Genomic DNA, 13,766 nt, shown 5'->3' on the forward strand with positions numbered 1-13,766 from the left:
TTGCCAATGGGGATAAATTTATAACCGCCTGGGGACATTTCACACCCCACGAAGTATGCTACACTTTCTGCTAGACTGATTGTGAAACGTGGCAGGATGTCACGGAAATCTACGGATGCGCTTTAAGTAATTGTGTCCAGAAAAATGCCTAAGGAATCATATTTTAAATGCTAAACCGTGGACTGAGCTAGCTGAATGTGATACTTATTTCAAATTTATTATGTCAAGCTTCCCTTCAGTGGTTTTGATTTTCAGCAAATCGCAAAACAAGGGTCTCTTTAGATAACATAGGATTCCTTTTTTAAATTGTAATGGAATACGTTAAATATGTAATTCTTATTTAAGAAAGAAAATAGTAGAAATATAAAATAAATATAAAATCTCAAATATCTATGTTTAACAACCATTTCAAAGGTAACGTTAACTTAAGTTGATAAAGGATCATCGAACGATTGGCACAAAGAAAAGTATTTTCGCAGATCCAGCTTACTATAAAACCAGCAAAACCCGCTTGTCACGTAGGGGAGAACAATTTTAAAACCCACCCAAAAACATTTCCGTGACACTTAAACCAGACTCCTGCTCGTAAATTGCCATGCAGCGATTTTTTGCGACACCCACTGAGCGTGTATGTGGCTTATTAGCCGTAACTAATACCCCAATTATTTGGGTCATCCTAGTTAATGAGCAACTTGAGTTGCTGACAATGCAATAAAGACGAAAATATCGGACGCCACCGGATGTGAGTCGCATTTCAAGTGCTTGCAAATCAAAACACAATTGCCGGATCAAACAAATGAATTTGATTGCAAATCAGAGAATCAGAGTTGCTAGTAAGGGAATTACCTAACCGCACGACTGGGGCAGAATTCGGCAGGGAGGGGGATGGTTGCTTTGGGTAGGTGGAATATATGTAGGAGGCCTCACTGTTGCCACATGCATCCCTTTTCGCTGGCCAAAAATAGGAAATGTGGATGCTGACATCCAATCGGTCCAAGAGGGTGCATAAATTCTAGGTTACCATTGGGTGTATTGTGTTCACTTGGCTTCTACATAAATTTGCAATTTTCTAAATTCAAATTCTTTGTAAGTTGTCAGTCAGAAGGCAATTTCCCATTTTGCATGCACAATGCCAAAGGAGAAGCCGGGCGGTGGGTGGTGGGCGGACTTCGTAGCATTGCCATATGCATAGGCGCAATGAGATGTGTCTGTGCCAGTGGCGTACGCTGGGATTCTTTCAAGGGGTCTCCCCAAGGGTTTATTAGGTATGTTAATATATATATATTTCCTTGGATACATATATGTAGGTGCACCTTTCGACTTTAAACGAAAAGTATCACCAAAAAAAAGCGATGTATAAATGTTGTATCAATATTATACAAATTTCTCAAGTATTTTTTTTATTTATTATATTTATTTATTTATTTTTATTAAAACATAAATCATTTATTCAAATTTTCATTATTTAGATATATTTTACCATTATATATTTTTGATAGGAATTTTTCATTTAATGCAGTCTCACTGAAACTTGATATACGTTTTGTTTTTTGAGAAGGATAATGCAACCCCCAGCGTACGTCACTGTATCAGCGCTTTTCTTTCTCTGTGTGTGTGTTTGTATGTGAGTGCGAGTGTATTTGTGTCAAAAGTTCGCCTACATTGCAGTCAGCAGCTTAAACATATCGATTCAAACGCACACTAACAAAAGCCACTTTAACTTTGGCTGTTTGCTGAGATTTTTCAACCAAAAGTTCCTTTTACACCCTTACTTATAAGCATATGTGTCTGTCTGTGTGTGTGTGTGCTTGAGAAGGTGTGTGTGAGTGTGAGTTAGTTAAAGTATGTGTGCGTGTGTATGTTGGCATCAACTTGTTTAGCTGGGGCAAACTTTTTAAGTTGCCCTTTGCCAAAAATGAACCGAAACTAGAACAGAAAGTGGTAAAATGTATACCCAGCCAAGACACCTCTTTCCCCGTTTGTGGGGGTACAGTACAGTGTTACCTCCCCCCAGAGGAACAAGCATACATATCTTATGCATATGGCTAATAAATGCAAATTCCCGTCAAACGCTTTCCAACACTTGTTAAATGAGTAAAGTCGTAGGGGGGCGGGGGTTAAGGTTGAGGGGGTCGAAAGTCTTGGGAAAGTTTTTCAAGAAAACTCAACGAGGCTTAACTGTGGAGAAGGTGAGGGGTGGGTGGGGTGGGTTTGGAAGGGGGTCGATAGACACAGTGGGATAAAGTTGACGAACGGGCGAGCAGGCGATTTTTGAGTTCAGTTTTAGTTCAGAGTTGAGAGTTGAGAGAGGTCTGGCATTCGCTTACACATCAATGATATATGGGTTATATATTAGATTACACATAGGTTCATACACTACGTTTTCGGATTAGTACGTTGTTAGGCGAGCGAGAGAGAGAGAGAGAGAGAGAGCATGAGAAAGAGAGAGAGGGCGAGCGATCGATGAGCGTTAGTGGATGGGTTAGTACATATCGATTATCGAGGGTCTGATCAAGGACTTCACTTTCGGTGCTGGTGGTTGTGGTGCTGAGGTTAGCAAGAGCTAGGATTCTCTCTCGCACACACGCACACGCACGCAAAGAGAGTTTACACACACATATACAGGTGCACAGAGAAAAAACATTACATTTGGCCACCTCAATTTCTTGAAATCATGATTTTAGTATGAGTTACTACTCCATTGTAAATAAATAGCCTAACCTTAATAATTTTAAAGCTTACAAATTTCTTTGAAAACTTTAAAGATTTTTAAAATTAATTTCAATTTAAAAGCTAAGTGCTTATTTGAAGCGATTGCTTAAAATGTTTCTTATCATTAATTAAAGTTCCAAAAATATAATAAGTTAATCTAATTTTAGGGACTTCTAAAAAGTAATAATGTCAAAATTGTATTAAACTGCTAAGCAATATAAATTCAAGCAAATCTAGCCTATTATATAATGCTCTACAACTATTAGATGTATATTTTATGTTTAAAATAAATTAACAAACTATTTAAGTTTTTTATATTTGATTGGAAAAATCACTCTAAGAGGAACATTATTGAATTACTAGCAAAAGCAACCAAATGGATGGCCAATTTTGGTGACATTTTTTCTCTGTGCAGTGATTAGTTGACTAACGCTAGCAAAACGCGCGAACGCAATACGGAAACACTGAAAACGGGATTTGTGGGTGGGTGTGGAAGATTGGCAACGTTCCTCTTGATGCGCCTCAGGGAGCAGTAGTAGGCCATCACGGCCCGCAAGCTCTTCCACTTCGTTGTCTGCTGCTGGCCATTGGAGGTGCCACTCCGGACCTGGTCCTGGTCCTGGTTCCGATCCAGATCCAGATCCTCCGGCGCCGCCGCCGCCACCGCTGCCAGCTCCTCGGGATGCTCGCTGATGAACGAGGAGAGGGTCTTCATGGCCGGCAGCGACCTTTGACCCACCGGCGTACAGACGCTGTGGTCGGAGGACGGACTGTTCACATGTAGGCGCACCTGGCGCCGTTGACGGGCCTGGTGCGGATGCGTTTGTGGATGCGGATGCGGGTGTGCCGGCGTCACAATAAGTCTATCCCTCTCTGTGTACCTTAAACTAGTGGTGGAGCAGCCACATGGGTGCAGCTGCGCACTGGCCAGCGAGGAGCTGCCGGATCTACATACATGTATGTGGTCACGATCCGATCGAGCGATGCGAGAAGTGGATACTCTGATTATAACATGCAAAATCGGATTGAAAAGAGCCACTGACTGCCACTTGTTTTCTATTATTTTATTTCCATTTTGAACATTATAAAATAAAATACAAAAATATAATGTCTTGAAATAAATTGTAATAACTTTAACGTTAATTTTAAAGACAAATTATTAAGAACCCAATACAAAACATAACCACATTTCAGCATAGTTATATGTATAAATAAGTTTAACTATTTGTCATATTATTGAATGCACATAACAAAATATAGCACAAAATTGTATTTAATGATATAACAGATAAGTGCAGAAAAACTCTATTAAAACAAATAACATAGTACAAATTTGACGACTAGGAAAAAATGGAAGCATGTTTTGATTACTTAGGATCTTCTTTCGGGGTAAATTTTTGTTCCTTTTTATTAATGTTGCGCTCTTGATTAAATTGTTTGCCCTGGCACATTAGCATTCTGAAAGTGGCAGCCGTGGCTCAGTGTGGTTGTGGTGGTTCATGGTTTCATGGTTTCATTCTAGAGTGGAGCTGAGTGGATTCGTGTGCCCGAAGATTAGCCCGCCGAGGGCGCATTAGGCCAAAGAGTTGTCAACTTCTGTCCCCTGGGAGGGCGACTCCGCCTCCTGCTTCCTTTTTCGCCGCCTTTGTTTGCCCGAGTCGAGTTAATTAATGAAATCATGTACACACACACACACACACCCTGACAGGCGGACACTGTGACACTCTGGCACACTCGCACACACACACACACACTCACACACAGCACGGACATGGGCAATCCCGACTAATTGTCATTGCTAATTTCCCTTTTGCCACCACAAAGGCGCAATAAACACAAACAAAAGTTGCCCCTGTGTGTGATTGTGTGTGCAAGTGTGTCTGCCTGAGTGACAGCTCCATTCAACTGCAAAAGAAAAAATGTTGAAACCACAATCTCAACATTCACTAGAAATTGTCTCCCTTAACTGCGCGTTTTATAGCAGTAAGGCAGGCTTAAGATTTATGACACTTTCAAAACTTTTAAATTTTCAATATTTCAAATTTAAATTTATTTTAAAATTCTTGTTAATTCATTATTGCACTCAGAAAATAAATCTATCAAACCAAGTCTGTTATTTATAGGACGAAACAGCAGTTAAATTAAATATTAAAAAATTCAAGTACCTTATAGGACTAAAATAATATTTCTTTATTTTAAAATAATCTTTTCACGAAAGGAAATATTTTGTTTTTTTTTCTGGATGTATAGTAGCTATTTAAAAAAAACTAAAGCTATTAATATCACAAATGTGAACAGTAAATAAAAACATAAACAAAAGTCTTAAAAAAATTAAACCAAGGGGTTTTTTAAATATATGCTTGCAAACTATAGCTCAATCTTTCAGCCCTACTGCTGCGAAACGCACTGTCCTTGTACAGGGATTTTACCAATCGGATTTTAGACTCCTGATTTGATTAACCAAAACCCAAACTGGAAACTTTTGATGTCCCATTCGCATTCGCATTCACATTCCCATTCAGATTTCATTTCAATTCACATTTCGCATTTCGCAAGAATCCAGTTCCGACCGCATGGATTCGCATGGACGTATGTAGAGCAAGGGGGAAAGGGAGGGGGGGTTAGACTTGCTAATTGCTAATTTTATTTAATTGAATCGGGCTTGTGGGTTCTTCTGGTCCTTGTCTTACGGATACGGATGCGAGTACGGATGTGATGTCGCTTACGGTTGATCAAATACAGAGTACAAAAGCTGTCAAGGCGAGCGAAGCCCAACAAAGTATGCTACACATTTATCAATTACGCTTACGGCACGTGTCTATGTATATGTAGTTACTGTTACTGCACAAGTATGGCTGTGTTGTGTGTGTATGAGTGTGTAGGTGTGTAAGTATGTGTTTGCGGACTGCAGGAAAAGCAGAGCCAGATTATGTTTATGTGTTTGTTAACAACTTGGCACGATTTGAATAAATCATCTTTGTTATGCTCCTTTTCGTTTTTTTCTCCGCTCTTAACTTTTATTTTACACGTGTCGAGGTGTTTTGCACTGAGCGAAAAAATGCGCTCTGAATCCTGGCTTTTGCCTACGAGATTTACCTTGAGGTGATCTTTTACATTTATTTATGATTTTTTCACAAATAAAAAACTTTTTTTGTCAAAATCAAGTTTCGTATAAAATATTCATAGATAAATCATTGCTTTACGATACAATTAAAAAATAATTAGCAACATAAGCACAGTCAATATGAGATAGAAGGTTTAAAAAAAATGATCATAGTTTTAGATTGTTTTAAATTGCTGATAAAAAATATTTACAATTCTCTAAAGTATTTATATCACAGTCAAATGACATAATTTATATTTTTTAGAAGAGTAGATTTTTGTAGGAGAGTACTATTTTGAAAATTACTAAGCATTACCTAATTAGCATATAAAATTATGTTTATAAGTTTAGATTGCATTTCTTCGCTCAGTGCAGGTGTGGGTGTTCATTCTGTTGGTCTCTGTGTGGGTGTTCGGTTCGAACTTACCGCTGGCTGGGACTTTTGCTGTCCGAGGAGTGGGCCGCACTATTGTTGTCGTCATCGCGGACCATCTTGTGGTGCCGCTTGTGATAGCCACCGTCGCTGGGCCCGGGTCCCTGGCCGCCGGATACGCCGCCGACACCACCAGCACCGCCGGCACCGCCGCCACCTCCGCCGGAACTACTGGTGCCCGTGGGACTGATGACGTCCGTGTCGCTGTTGCAGTCGTGCACCTGACGGGCCACATCCTTGACAAACTTGCCCGCCTCGTTCTCGTGCTGTTCCATCTGCAAGGGATGCCAAGTGGCGGCGGATTAGTCGTTAATATTAATTGGGCTTATTGCCGACACCCAACTGGCATCTCATCAATCGCAATCGACCGCATCTTAATTGCTAATTATGTAAATTCGCCCCGAAACAGGGTTAAATGTCAGTGCTGTTGTACAGCGCCGGTCAAAATAGTACAATGATGCATGCCCTCCCCTGTGATTAAATAAGTCTCAACTGTTAAAACACAAAACAAAAAACAAACAAAAATATAACTTAATTTATGTATTTATGTATTTACAAGTCACAAAAATAACTAAATTTAAGTCCTTAAAATGTGTTAACGAAAGAAAATTATGTATTCTAAGATAAACTATTAGGAAGAAAGAAGTAAAACAACAAAAAATAAATGTTATGTTATAAATGAAGTATCTGCCAAAATAAATGTAAGGTACATTTACTAATAAAATAAATTATTGTAAAGCCAATTTAAATTATGTATATTCTGCCAAGCAAGTTAAGCTCAGGAAAGATACAGTTTAAAATATTTTTAAATCTCTCCTATAAAAATAAAGGAAGATATTAGCGAAAGTAAGAAAGAAAATGGAAGTAAATCAGAAACTTATTTCGTTTAATAAGAAGCAAGAAACTTTAACTGTAGTCTGCTTCCGAGCGCTGCTTTAAATGCAGTTTTGTATCGAAGATAAAGGTAGACAGCGGGCAGCATCATTCACATTAAGCCAATTAAAAAATTAAGCCTTTATGCTATTATTCCGACCACAACCGTATATATGTATTTGCAGCACAATCGACATTCGCATCTGAAACTGCATCTGGCATTGAGCCTTGCCATTTTGCCCACGGTGAATTTAAAATCGGATGATGTTGACGATAATAATTAAACTTTGATTTGATTGCTTGTGACATGAAAACTTGGCCAACTCTGAGCCTGCAGGTGAGCCAGAGGTTTCCGGGAAATGGGTGGGCGGCTGAGTGGGTGGTTTAGTGGGTGTTAGAGTGGGTGGTTGAGTGGGCGTCAAACTGGCAAACTGGCGAGTTGGGAGGTGGAAAAACAGTCATGGAATCTGAAAACTTTTGTCGAATGCATTTTAAAGTTTAAGTATTGCATTATTGATTCCAGAGGGAATCCGTTGAAAACAGAAATTGACTTTAAGTCAGGATGGTTTCTGATTATACGGCAACGGAAAATAAAATCTAAAAAAAGAAATACAGCCTTCGAATACATAATTACATTTATAAAAGTGATTCCAATCGATGCTTTTATTTGAAGGGTAAAGGTTTCTTCTTAGAATTATTTTCGTTTTGTCACAAAAACTATAAATAAAATATTTAATCATAACAAATTCGTTATCAAAATAATAAACATATAACATAGTCAATAATCTTCTTGAAAATTATAGATTTTGTGCAGCTTAAAAACTATACAACCGTATTCAATCTTATATAATCTTCTCAATTATTATCCTTAACTATGAGAGTAAATTAACATAAACTACATTAAAATATTAAAACATAATCCGCATTGTATTGTTATAAAATCAATGGGGATTAAAGGAAAACCAAAAAGTGGTCTAACAAAAGCAATTATTAAAATCGAATGCGTATTATGATATATTTTCCAAAAAACAACAAAAATTATTCTGGTAAAATCATAGCAGTGCGCAAAATATTTCCCGAAAATCAATAGGAATTAGCCGAGACTAATCAGGACATCACAATTGCACCGCAATAAAATCAAAGTCCCTCAGTGTGAGACCACTTGTTAGCCAAAACCATTGTTAGTTTAACGCCAATGGCCGAAAATGGCCAAAAGCAAGTTTCATTGGGGAATGTACTTCTATAAGTACTCGAGTGCCGCAAACTTGAAAGCTTCGATTTGACCATTGGGACAGATTGACGGTGTTCGTGCTCGTGTCCGTATTCCGTATTCCGTGTCCATGAAATCCGTGTCCATGTCCGTATCCATGTTCATCCCGGACTTGTGTGTCCGTGACAAATCTGTCCAAATCCGTGGGAGGGTTTCAATTTGGCCACCGGTCTAAATAGGGGAATCCGCATAACATATATACATATAATATATATCTATCTAGCGGGATTTGTTCGACGTTCCCACCAATTAGTTGACAAATCGGTTCGGTGCCAGAATAAGCTTCACTGGTGAGCCACCCATATATATGTACATAGTACGTCTGCGGTCAAAATAATAGTGGTATTTTCATGCTTGTGTAAAATCAAAAGGCAATCTTTGCCATGTCAAAAATGTAATTTTCAGCGTGGAAATATAAATAGTGCAGAAATAATAGCTGCATAATTGTGTGATTGTTATTTACCTTGACTTTTTCATTAAGTTATGGTCATTATCAAAATATTTCATTTAAGTAATATTTAAAAAAAATAATTCAAAGATTAAAAGTTATATTTGTTTTAAGATAGTTTCTTTTCTTTTTTTAAGATGGTGTCAAAAACGATTTGTAGCGTTAAAATAAAAATAACACCAAATAATAATGGCATAATTAAGTGATTTGAATTTATCGTAAAAATTATTATTATTTAAATGTGTGAAACTAATCAAATTATTTTATTTAGGTACTATAACAATAATTATGATTCAATGCTGTTATTATTTCCATGTTTTCTATTTTAATATTATTTTTTATGTATTTATTTATATGTCAGTTATTGGTGAAAGAGCTTCTGGTAACTTCCTTCCATTCCTTTCTTTTTTTCAGCAAGTGTCCACATTTCACAATAGAAACCTAGTCAAAAGTTTAACTTATGGCAGCTGTCAATCAAAACGAATAAATGTTAAAATAATGCTTTTCGGCAGCACTGAACGAGTAACTATTTAAATAATACTTTTGGGCAGCACTATCAACGGTGACCCCAACTGTATATTTAGAGCTCCGATCCCGAGCCATGCCACCAGCAGCTGCCGCCCGTGGACATGGCAATTAAGTGCGCCACAAAACTTGATTGGAATTTATTGTGGTTCTGGGCCCGTAGTTTGCTGTTGGTTGCTGTTGGTTTTCAGAGTCGAGCTGTTAGGCTCCCATCCATAAATGGCTTTGCCCGAAACTATAATGGGATAAAAAGTGAAGTGGAGTCCTCCATCAACGTTTTAATTAGCCAATGACAAATCGGATGTGTTGCCAATTTCCTGCACCTATTGTTCTATCGAGTGCACATATTAAGGGCGAATAACCAACCTTTTATGACTGAGTCTTGATATTCTTTAATGGCTTTTATATTATTTTACCCCCGACAGCGAGTGCTAAACTGTGCGTCGTTTAAGCGATGAGCTGGGCAAAACTATTCGGGCCGAGCTTTCAAAACTAATTTAATAACTTTTAGCCAGTTTGGAAATTTTAATGAATATTCATTCTGATCTAGGGCTCTCGCTTTAATGTTTTTTGTTGTGTTTTTGGTTTTAATTCAGGTAACTAGTTTAACGAAGTTCCCATCGGGAAGTTGTTTAACATTATGTGGGCAATGCTGACGGAAATTAGTTAACCAGCTCATGAAAGTTTCAATTTAAAACTATATTAAAACTTATTCCTGAATGGTTCAAAGTCAATAAACATTATATTTAAAGAGAATTAAGGAATGAATTTAAGCTTTAAAATAAAAGATGACTTTGATCTGGCTTGAAGGGAATATAAAAACAGCGGGGCTGCATTTTATGGCCATTTTCTCAAATGGATTTTCCATATTTATTTGGAAGCTACTTTTGGCTACTTTTTTAAGCATTGGCCGTAGTCTCAATTCCATTCGATATGCCCATGTTTTCACTGCCCTTCGCCAGCAATATCGTTAAAATGTAACTACCATGGCCGGACATAATAGTAAAACTCATAATCAAAAATGTTTAAATTCTATGCCATTGTTTGTCACACAACATTAATGAGCATAAAGGAAGAAAGGAAGGAGATTGGAGGAATTAAATAAAACTAGAAGGACACGAAAGGGGACTAGTGCAGTAATAATAAGTTTTGTACTTGTGGCACTAAGATTGACAGCCAAATAAATAATTACACAGAAACCATAGCAGGGCTACACTTAAATAATATTGTAAGTAGTCCGCAATCATGAATTATTATTATTAGGCATTATTATTATAAATATATATTCCAAATGGATTTGTTATATTTTAATAAGTTTTGTAATTCTAAGAAGTAGATAAAAAACTTATAAAATAATCTAATTAATTGATAAAATCCTGAATATTGTATACTGAAAATATAAAAGATTATATTATAAAAAATAAGGAGTGATAAAAGAATGTAAAATAAAATAAAGAGAAATAAAGGGGAAAGAAATCACTAGGTTTGTAAATCACTTGTAAATGTGTCTAAAAGCAAGCAATAAACCACTTTCTTAATCGAAAGTTCGAAGGAACCATAGCGAAAGACAAAGTTCCTATTATTTTTGTTGGAGAACATTTTGAGGAAATGAACAGAGATTGGTCTTATACTCGAAGTACCATTTTCCGCTGTGTAATGAGGAAAAACGTAAGAGAAACGTGGCCGGCAAAAGAGTGACACAGATTGACCTTCTGGGAAACGGCATCGCAATCGGAGCGGACATGGATATGAAAGAGGGGCGGTTGGGGAGCTAATGGGGCGCTAAAGAGGGCGTGGACTCACCGTATATAGGCCCGTTGCAGTGGCCCCCGACGACGAGGAGGATGCCGCTGCCGCTCCAGTGCTGCCGTAGTTGAGCTGTGAGTGATAGCCGCTGGAGAGGATCTTCTTGTGTGCGGATGCATGCGCCCGATACGCGCTCACGCTCAGTTTCATCCTGACATTCACTCAACCAACCAGACCGCCCGCCGCCCACGCCTGCGATACGTGGGCGTGGTCCTGTCCGTGCGGATGTTGCTCCTGTACCTATCTCTGTTTCTATTTCGCTTTCTGTTTCTGTTTCTGTATGTCTATGTCTATGTCTCTGTTTTTGTTTCTGATTCTGATTCCGATTCTGTGTCTGTGTCTGTGTACGTGTGAGTGGGGGAAGGCGTTTCCGTGGGCGTGGCTGCTTCACTTTACCACTGATGATGTTGCTGCCGATGTTGCAGCTTGTTTTGCTGCCGCTACTGCTGTTTTTGCCGCTTGTATTGCTGTTGTGGCAGCAGCTTTAATAGCTGTTGCAGATGCTGCTGCTGTTTCCCCAGTTGCTGCAGCTTATTCAGCTGTTTTTTTTTTGGTATTTTTTTATAGCCTTGACTAATGTAGGTCCTGCAATTATTGCCAATGTTTCTACTTCATTTGTTGCTGATGTTATTTACACTTCAATTGCTGCTGTTTGTTAAGTTGTTGCTGGTGTTGCTTAAGTTGCTGCTGTTGTCGCTGCTGCTCTTTTAGTTGGGTTTTTTTTTTTACTTTTGACCTTGGTCTAGCTACTGGTGTTGCTTGTGGTTCCTGATGTTGCTGTTGTCTATTCAACTGCTCTTGCTGCTGATGGGTTTCCTATTGATGTTGCTTCTATTGCTGTTGTTCTTTCTTACAGCTGTTTCTGTTTCCATTCAAGATGTAGAGGCTTATTAAGGTATTGCTGTTGTTTCTTCTTCTGCAGTTGCTGCAATTTCTGCTGTTTTGCTTTCAACTATTGATGTTGCTGCAGCTGCAGCTGCAATTGTTGCTGCGTGTTGATGTAGTCGTTGCTGGTATTTTTTCTACTATTGTTGCTACTTCTAATGTTTCTCCTGCTACTGCTGCTCGCCAGCTATTGTTGTTTCGCTCCTTTCGCTGTTTTTGTTACTTTGGCAGCTGCTTTTGTTGCCGTTGTCGCTTTCAAGTTGCGTTGAATTGGTCTTAATTGAGTGCCCACAGGCGTCGTCTGACGATGACGACAAGGACGACAACGAGGGCGACACCGCTCTAAGGGGGCGTGGCAGGAGGAGAATGAGAATGGGGCTTCAGTTCAGGCAATGTCGACACCGAAACACAAAGCAAACTTTTTATTGCCGCCTTCGGTGGCGTTGCTATTGCTGTTGCTGTTGGTGATGCTGTTGCTGTTGCTGTGGTATTCGTTTCTGTTTCAGTTTCAGTTTCTGTTCGTGATGCGAGACAAAGACAAAGGTCCCGGCGATGATGGACTGGTGGCCAGGATCCCTGAAATTCGGGGGTCCTCGGCGGGGACCGCTGCTCAGTTTTAGTTGGCCATAAACGATGAAGCTGCCATTGAGGCATGTAGCTGGCTTTTTGTGTCTCTGACTCTGTGTGTGTTTGTGTGTGTGTGTGTATGTATTTCTGGGGTCCTTTTTCACTGTCTGCGTGTGCCTGTGCTTGTGTTTGGGTTTGGGTTTTTCCAGGGGGCGTGGCAGCAGTACCGTTGTCAAGCTCTCTGGAGGATCCTTGCCTGTGCTCGCTTTTAATTGTTTGTAATTTGGTTTTTAGTGCTCTACGGTGGCTTGTTGTTGTAGCTTTTGTTCTTTCTGTTTTTGTTCTTGTTGTTGCTGTTGCTGTTGCTGTTGCTATTATTGTTTTTTTTTTTTTTTTTGTAGTTGTTGTTGCTGCTGTAGTTGCTTTGGTGTTATTGTTGTTAAGGCCTCATGTCACTTTAGTTACAAGTATCTGTAGCTGCCGCTGTCGTATCCGCTGGTAGTCGCTGTTGTTGTTGCCTGCAGGCAAGGAGAACAAGGGAAACATTTATTCAAGTAAACATTAAAGTGGAAATTAATTAAAATGGCCAACAATTTAGTTGCACAGCAACAACACTACTCAGCGCACGCAATCACACACACACACGCACACATAAAAGCACATAATTGAGTGTTTCGCACCAGAACGATTTAGTTTTCACCGAATTCCAAGAACCAAAAGTCGTTTAAAGGGCAACCACAACTTTCTCATCGGTATTTGCAACAGCACACAATTACACGCAGAAAAATACGTATCAAGTATACAAAATCTTAGTAAAAAAAATATCTTTTAAGGGTACTATAACTTTAGTTCACTGCAATAAAAGTTAAGCTACAGTTTATATAAATCAACCAAAATGTAAGTATAATAAAAAAAAATCATGAGTCCTCTTAAAATATAAATCTCAATTTACAATTATTAATTTACATTTCCTAAATGAAGCACACAAAGTTAAAGGCATTTAAATAATTAGAGAACATCCAATTGAACTTGCAATACATACAAATTTATCAAAACAATAAAATACTTTTTGCACTGATTTAACAACTAAAGAAAACTGTATACATATCCAAGCCTAGTTTATTGTAGACTCTTGATCAATTCA

At 38.4% G+C, this 13,766-nt stretch overlaps 1 protein-coding gene across 10 annotated transcripts in view; it reads right to left on the minus strand.

The window, feature by feature from the left end:
• The window catches only part of LOC108137642 (pneumococcal serine-rich repeat protein), a 35,094-nt gene extending 22,130 nt beyond the window's left edge, over positions 1–12,964 (minus strand). For all 10 annotated transcript variants that reach the window (XM_041708988.1, XM_041708980.1, XM_017259466.2 and 7 more), the window contains exons 1-2: positions 11,168–12,964; positions 6,243–6,523 (exon numbers count right to left, since the gene is read on the minus strand). In XM_041708988.1, the coding sequence (XP_041564922.1) occupies positions 6,243–6,523; positions 11,168–11,320 (434 nt within the window). In that variant the 5' untranslated portion in view covers positions 11,321–12,964. The remainder of the gene's footprint in view (positions 1–6,242; positions 6,524–11,167) is intronic.
• Between the last annotated feature and the right edge of the window lie 802 nt (positions 12,965–13,766).

The sequence above is a fragment of the Drosophila elegans genome, unplaced genomic scaffold, assembly GCF_018152505.1.
Source record: "Drosophila elegans isolate 14027-0461.03 unplaced genomic scaffold, ASM1815250v1 contig_149, whole genome shotgun sequence".
In the NCBI taxonomy this organism is placed as follows: Eukaryota; Metazoa; Arthropoda; class Insecta; order Diptera; family Drosophilidae; genus Drosophila; species Drosophila elegans.